Here is an 8,197-nt window from a genome sequence, read left to right on the forward strand (position 1 = left end):
TATGACGACTGAAAAGCGGAGTTTCCTTCTTTCGTTCTGCCGGGTAAAATCAATTACTTTAGGCGACGTTTGTAGACTAACCAACACGTACCAACGTCCGCATGTCGCGCTAGCCTTATCCTACTCTAGGCCTAGGCTAGCTAGGATGGTATAGGCCTAGCTATGAAGGGACGAAGGTCCCAATGAAAAACAACGTCGCTCCTTGATAGCTAACATTGTCTATTTAACATCACAATAATTCATTATTAGACCTATAGTTGTTTTTTGATTTGTACTCCACAAATCTCAGCCGATACCTCGCACAGCTCGAGTAACGTCTCGTATCTATTTTCGTGACGTCATGGCTCGCTGGCTCACACATGCGATGTCTCGCACTTGTGATCAAATAATACGTTGGCTCGCACTTTGGCTACACTCTTTGGCAGTCAACTCGCCCCTAAAAAACCCGCCCTTGGAAACTTGCCCCATAAAAAATAGACCATGCAGTCTTCAAAATAAAAATTTTAACCTTTGGTAATCAACTACATTTTCCACATACATAGAAATTTTTGAAACTTTATTAAAAAAAAAAACCTAAACCATAATTCAGCATTATAAACACTTTTTGACAAAAATGAAAAATTACGACTTTGTTACCCAATGAGAAGTGTTCTAATATAGACAATGGGTTGTGTCTCATATTATTTGTTATATTTTTATTATTCATTATTTTCACTTGACTCGCATAAATAATTTTGTTCGAAGAACATTTATATGCAGTTGTACTTCGCAGCACTTCACTTGCAATTTGCAATTTCTAGTAATAATCAATATTTATATAGCGCCTAATGTTAATAACCTCTAGGCGCTTAACAACATAATAATAAGCAAAAAACAAAAACAAAAAAATTAAAGCAGCGATGCAGGAGATGGTGTCATTCAAATGGTCTCACCCACCGATGTCAGAATAACGTCGCTGTCTCAATGAGGCAATTTACACGCAGGTAATCCACAAATGGCAGCATGCTGGGCTCCGGCACTTTCCACCACAGGGTAAGCCTGTGGCTCCACTACCGTGCGCTGCCGGGACAACGACGTCACCTTGAGTAAGAAAAAGGTGAGACCACACCTGAAAACCACAATAAACATCCTGCAAAAATTAAACAGTCGAAAAGAGGTGAGTTTTTGAAAACGTTTTAAATGATTCAACGGAGTCAGCGTTTTTGATATGATCTGGAAGTTTGTTCCAAAGTGTAGATGCAACAAATGTAAATAATCTTCCACCAAACGTTTTAGTGACGGTTTGTGTGTGTGGAAGGTGTTTGTCAGAAGAACGAAGGGACCGAGGTGGAGTGTAAAATTAAATGAGGTCAGCCAAGTAACCAGGTGCAAAACCATGAAGAGCCTTATACGTAGGCCTAATGAGAAGAGGGCTCAAACGGTAGGGGCGTAATCAAACAAAAGTCAGAAAAACGAAATCCATATGCATTTATTTCTACAAATTATATATGACCAGACTATGTATTTGTACCTCATGAATGTGTGCAGCTTGGATTATTTCCAGGGATTGCCATCCATGCCATAAATTAATACTTCATTAGCAACATTTCTGGGTGCTTTCAAAATTTTAGCCATTCCATATAGTTTTCTAGTTTTGGATTAAGGTTTTAACATTGGGAATTCCAGTCAGAGCATTCATAATTTATTGTGGGAAGACCAATTGTATTCCATAATGAATTACCACAGTACATTCTGTTGAAGTCTTCTTGGTTTTCAAGAATTGATCTGATATAGGCAATAACTTTGGTATCTTTTTAATTACCTCTTTAATGATATCATTGTTTCCCTAGAAATATAGTACCCAAGTATTTTATATCTGTGTATTTCATTTATAGTCTTCTGCTAATTTCCACTTTCTGAAATTATTGACCCTTTGGCCAACGATTAGCACATTGACATTGCTAAACTTTAGAAATCACAAGTAGCATTTAATTCCAAGGTCATGTGCCACCAATCAAAACAATATCATCGGCCCAGAATAGCTTTCCAAGAGTATTAAAACAGATAGATATTTCCTAATCATTTTTCGTTTAGATTATTAATTCTGTTTTTTCTGAAAGAACTATTTTGAATTTTATGAATTGTATGTATCTCTTTGTTGTTGGCATTCATGATTATTTTTCTATACTGATCTTTTGTAAAATCTTCATTTCAACCATGTGTTGTTTTGTAGTTCATTCATATAAATTGAAAATAATACTGATGAAAGTGGACATCCCTGTTTCATCCAATTATATAAAACATATCTGATTTAATATCATTAAAAATAGCATTACACTTAACATTAGTGTACATGTTTTGAATAAGTTGAAGGGGTTTTCCCTTAATGCTAGCATTTTTTCTGGCTCGTAAAAGGCCTTGCCTCCAGACAGAATAAAAGGCCTTCTTAAAGTCTAAGTAAGTAACTTACGTTTTTTACCTTCTGCTTGCCCTGTGGCTAAATATATGGTCTTAGCATTGCCGATGAACTCTAAATTCTCGGCCTTGAACCTCGGTTAAAATATTACAATCCTCTAAATATTCAGATAGTGTTTTTAGCAATGATCTTATTAAACATTTTTGCCACACTTAAATTTAAAAAAACCTTTATATTTGCAACTTTTCGGCGTACCTTTTTTTTTACTTTAAAGCCTAAAAATGTTAAGAATAACAATAATAATATATTGGAAACATTTTAACTCTGGAACCATTTAAGGTATACATTTCATTTAAGCAATTGGCTAATATATATAGTAGGCCCTATACAGTAAACAAACCTTAATATTGATATGAATAGTTAATATATCAAAATTATTATGAGACTTCTCACTTTAAATACTGGTAATCCAGAATCTAGAAAGGTATCCTGATCCTTTTCCATTGGACAGTGCATTAGTTGGCAGAAAACCAGAGATTAAGGTAGTGTGCATGATGTAAGTTATAATTCCCAGTAAGGTGGAGTTGCATCAGCTATACCCACATCCATGTTGGCTGAAGACACAGGATATTCTTTTAATCGCTGCCATTGTACGCTGTCAATTCGAAAGGAAAATGCGTTTAAATTAAAGTGAAACGATATATTTGTACAGAAAATTACATCTTATTCCCAACAAATCCACAGTGGCCCCGTTGTTTGATGTGCCTGCGTATGAGTAGAACGGCTAAGGAGAATAATCGTGCACTTTTGGAGGAAAGCATAACACTTCTTATTTTGATTTCCAGATGGCGGCCACTAGGCGGCGTTATTTTTTGGGGTATATTTTTTAACATGATCCTTTAGGTGTCATAGTATCACTGTGGGAAGTTTCATGCTTTCTTCCAAAAGTGCACGATTCTACCTAAAATTCAACCTTAGCCGCTCTAATATAGACGGAAGAACGTTCCTCTTCGAATCCTGATTAAGCCAATTTAGTACACTCGCTCGTTTACCGGTAACTATATGAATCCCACTCCTCCCTGGTTTAACATTTGGTTAGTTTAGGGGAAAAACTCAAACAGCATTGTATACAGACGGTGCGTGACATGCCATCATTACACCCATTAATAGGAATATCACGTACAGGAGCGGATTCTGTAGGGGAGGGAACGGGAGAACGTTACCCCTTTTTTGCCACTAAGTTTTAACAATTTCAATGCATATAAATGTTATGTGCTACTCACTTATGTATTCTGAAACTGTTATGCACGCGCGCTCGAGTCGTGTTTTTGAGATGTTTGTGGACTGGGAATGATACCAGTATCTTGCTATTAAATAAGATGTGACTTATGAAATTATAATGCGAACGAAAAGTGAGGGAACCAACCCCCCCCCCCCACCTTAAATATATGGCGGGTGGGGAGCAAGGGCGTCGATCCGTGGCTGAAAGTGGGGGGGGGGCGACGAGATAAAAAATAAAGCCTTGGGCCGTAGGCCCAAGCAATGGTTGGGGACCAGGGGGCGAAGCCCCGGAAGCTCTGGCGCATATAGCCTTTTAATTGATTTGCCACTAAGTTTTAACAATTTCAATGCATATAAATGTTATGTGCTACTCACTTATGTATTCTGAAACTGTTATGCCCCCCCCCTCCTCCCGTAAAAAATATTCTGGATCCGCCCCTGATGTATTATTTGGCACATAAGCTCGATAGTATTGGGAGAACTTAAGCTGCTAGTAGTGCTGTCAACTCTTTTATATAGTGAATTTCATCATCATCACATCATTATTAAATTATAGTCAAAATGAAGCACCAACAAATTTCTCGCGATCTTTATCAGCGATTTTTGGCAACCATCCTGGATCTAATTAATATGTGTGATGTACCATAAAAAAATGAAATTGTCTAATTTACTTTACCTACTTCGTGTACCGAAAACCAATCTTATCTTACACGATTTTTGCTAGCACTTCTCAAATTAAAATAAAAGGCACGCGCAAAGAAGGAATAAATAAAAATAGCACGCGCACTCGAGTCGAGTTTTTGAGATGTTTGTGGACTGGGAATGATACCAGTATCTTTCTATTAAATAAGATGTGACTTATGAAATTATAATGCGAACGAAAAGTGAGGGAACCAACCCCCCCCCCCCACCTTAAATATATGGTGGGTGGGGAGCAAGGGCGTCGATCCGTGGCTGAAAGTGGGGGGGGGGCGACGAGATAAAAAATAAAGCCTTGGGCCGTAGGCCCAAGCAATGGTTGGGGACCAGGGGGCGAAGCCCCGGAAGCTCTGGCGCATATAGCCTTTTAATTGATTTTAAGCAATGCAATTAACATTTATTTCCATACGAAATTTTTAAAATATCCAGTGGCGGATCCAGTAATTTGAAATAGAGCTGGGCAATGCAATTAACATTTATTTCCATACGAAATTTTTAAAATATCCAGTGGCGGATCCAGTAATTTGAAATAGAGCTGGGCCCAGAGAGGGACAGATGGAGAGTGTAGCTGGAATACCACCTCAGCACCACCATGGTTGGGGATGAGGTAAGCAAATTTATGATTATGGCACCTCCAGTTGGTCGGAAATGGCACTCTCAGACTGAATTTGAATATAATTTTAATTTTTCTCCACTTTTAAATTTCGAACAAAAAAATAGTGATGGTGGGCCGGCTGGGACCCTTGAATCTGCCACTGAAATACTCATCATCCGCTTATATATTTCGTGCAAACTAACATTCATAAAAAATAATGATTTATTATCTACTGATTAACTTGTAACGTATTCAAAATTCGAACTATGAAAAACAAATAAGATAAACTTAAAACAGTCATTAATTTAGTCTTTTTGCATGTACAGTACTTTTAAAGTCAATCAAAAGGTTTTTGCTTTTCTCCTCTTTTTGAATTTCACTTTTGTGTAAGTAATATTGCGATAAATTATTGTGAATGGAAATAATACCGTCTAATTTACGATCGAACAGGACTAGGGAGATAGGGAGCACACAAAACATTAGTTAGCATTTTGATTTCACAAACATAAAGGTGATTTACTTAATTTATCATTTTCAGTGGCGGCTCCAGGAAAGGAAATTAGAGGGGGGACAGGGAGGGACTTGTGGACGTTGGAAAAGTAGATCACCTCAGCCCCACCATGGTTGGGGCTGAGGAAAGAAAATTTATGATTATGGAACCTCTAGATTGCAGGAAATGGCACTCTCAGACCTAAATTCTAATTCTAATTTTCCTTTGTTTTTTTCCCCATTTTTTAAAAATAATTTTGAAAAAATATTAGGGCCGGCTCGGCCGCACTTGAATCTGCCACTGATTATTATATGGCGTCATTGCGAGACTGCGTCAACGTAACACTGGAGTTTGTAAACTTTTGGTAGGCTTATCACTTAATCGAAATAGGTAGACATCATATCCGTGAAATTAGAAAAAAAAACAGTAATCCTATGTATGTAGATAATATTAAACACTAGTATATACGTACGGGTCATAATAATTTTTAAAAATGAATAAATCGTTTATATTAGAAACTGTGCACATTTAAGTTTGTAAAAATATTGGCCTAATAACGATACATGCTTCCAATTTCAACAACATTCAGTACATTGTTTTCACAATAAATTTAGCCTCTGATAGTCGTTGCACCCATAAAATCGATCTAGTGGGTTTCTGAGATGGTTACAAAATGTTTAAACAATTGCGTTTTTACTTGGTTTTGGTCCGGAAAATACGTACCGCACTTAGAAAAGTGAACAGACAAAATTCATGAGTCATGCATAATTGCTATTCTTTCCATTCACTTGTAAAAGTGGGGTTTTAATTATAGAAGATTGGTGAAAAGTGGGGGGGGGGACAATCGATATGATGTCCCCCACTTTGAAATGTGGGGGGGGGACGCGTCCCCCTGTCCCCACCAATCGACGCCCATGGGGAGACGTATCTCCCTATCCCTCCATGAACAGTGCCCATGTCTGATATCATATTGTACTTACCCTCTATTCCTTTGGCAATTAACCATAAAGAACACAACACATGCTAGCACAAGAGCCGCCACAGAAACACACCCTAGTATTATTCCAATGTCTAAAAAAGAAACATATAAATGATATTATCATTTAATAAAAAGTAAAAGTAATAAGTAATCATGTCCTTTATCCGAACACCGTATTTACCCTGTCTCTTATACACATCTAGATGTGTATAAGAGACAGCGATTATATTATTCTTATTTTTTTCATCTGAAATTTTTAATATTATAAATGCTAAACTTTTAAATTATGCTTATTTTACTAGAATTTTTACAATTGTTAACTTCTCTGTTAACCGACCTGTGGAAATAAATTGCTTAATTGCTTTTATTTTTTTAAATATACCTTAGCATTTTAAATTTGAATTTTAAAGTAAATTTTATTTAATCATCTGAAAATGTTAATATTTTAAATCTTTTAAAGTATGCCTATTTTACTATTGAACTTTTACATTTTAATGTTTATATATTTTTTGAAAATGTATATTCTATAAGCATTTGGTTGTTTTTTTTGTTTTTTTTGTTTTTTTTGTGAAGGGCCCCACTCGACAGTGATTAAGTTCATTTTTGTGGTGTCCTGTCTCATATTGTCTGTGCTTGTTCTTTGCTGTTTCTTTTATTGTCAATTTTACGTTTTGAGACGAATAAATGAAATGAAAATGAACAAAAAAAATCTATGCGATGGGGACACATATGTACCGGTCCTATCATAATATGTTGTGAGACTGATAACAAGTGACATATATCCAATCAAGGTTTGACGTGTTTCAGGAACATAGATATATTTATTTGTACACAAATAATTCGGTCGTCCCTGCAACCTTTCTCAGTGTGAACTGAACATACATTTAATCTCTTGCATAGTAGTTTGGCATATTACAGTAATTAGCATGACAAAATGGGTGTGAACTTAAATAACTGATAGTTTATTTATAATGGTTTGTATAAGGCAGATGCTAATTAATGAGTACCGGTATGATGTCAGTCGATTTACTTACATATACAACTTGGTTGTATATTATTAATAATAATAATAATAATAATAATAACCGTTAATATTAATGACGGCTATTCAATATACAGTGTAGGCAACATAATTCAAATAATATAGTAGGGCCTAAACCAATTATGGAAAAAATAAGTACATAAAAGTGTAGATATCCGTGCTTCAGGCCTAATTATAATTTAAATTTGAATAAAAGAGTAATCACTGACAAATCCTAAATCCTTATTCAGTACATTAACATGTGATTTGAGGGGAAGAGCCGTACAGCCTCTTTCCTTAAGGGATTTGAAGTTAGAACGATGAATCTTAAATCGTTGATAGAATGGCCTAGAGCTAAATTGCTCCTTTACAGGAAAACCCTAATACTAGATTTCATCTGTGTTTTTTTTTTATTCTTATTTATTTATTTTTTTTCCCGATTTTCTAAATAATTCAGTTTTAAATAGTACACTTATGCACCAACAACAATTCGAGTTCATATTCTCCTACATATTGTTTACCACACATATTACAATACCTGACATTTTTCGTGAGGCAATTAATTAATTGCCTTATCCGAAATGTTGATTTAGACACGATTATGAATGAAAACTCATGCAACGCAATGCTGCCACACTTTGTATTTTTATTCCAGTGACCTGTGACCTCAGTCTCGTACAATAACTTTTGTACAGTGAATATGAATATCATAACATCCCCCCATCTTTCAAGTGAAG

The 8,197-nt window shown here is 35.8% G+C and overlaps 1 protein-coding gene across 1 annotated transcript in view; it reads right to left on the minus strand.

Moving 5' to 3' along the window:
• Window positions 1-2,273: 2,273 nt before the first annotated feature.
• LOC117110060 (cell wall protein DAN4-like) overlaps window positions 2,274-8,197 on the minus strand; it is a 17,222-nt gene continuing 11,298 nt past the window's right edge. Inside the window, exons 3-4 of the mRNA XM_033252643.1 lie at window positions 6,441-6,531; window positions 2,274-3,050 (exon numbers count right to left, since the gene is read on the minus strand). Coding sequence (XP_033108534.1) covers window positions 2,957-3,050; window positions 6,441-6,531 — 185 coding nt within the window. The 3' untranslated portion in view covers window positions 2,274-2,956. The remainder of the gene's footprint in view (window positions 3,051-6,440; window positions 6,532-8,197) is intronic.

This window comes from Anneissia japonica, unplaced genomic scaffold, assembly GCF_011630105.1.
Source record: "Anneissia japonica isolate Jap-2015-1 unplaced genomic scaffold, ASM1163010v1 scaffold287799_len804019_cov200, whole genome shotgun sequence".
Classification (NCBI taxonomy): domain Eukaryota; kingdom Metazoa; phylum Echinodermata; class Crinoidea; order Comatulida; family Comatulidae; genus Anneissia; species Anneissia japonica.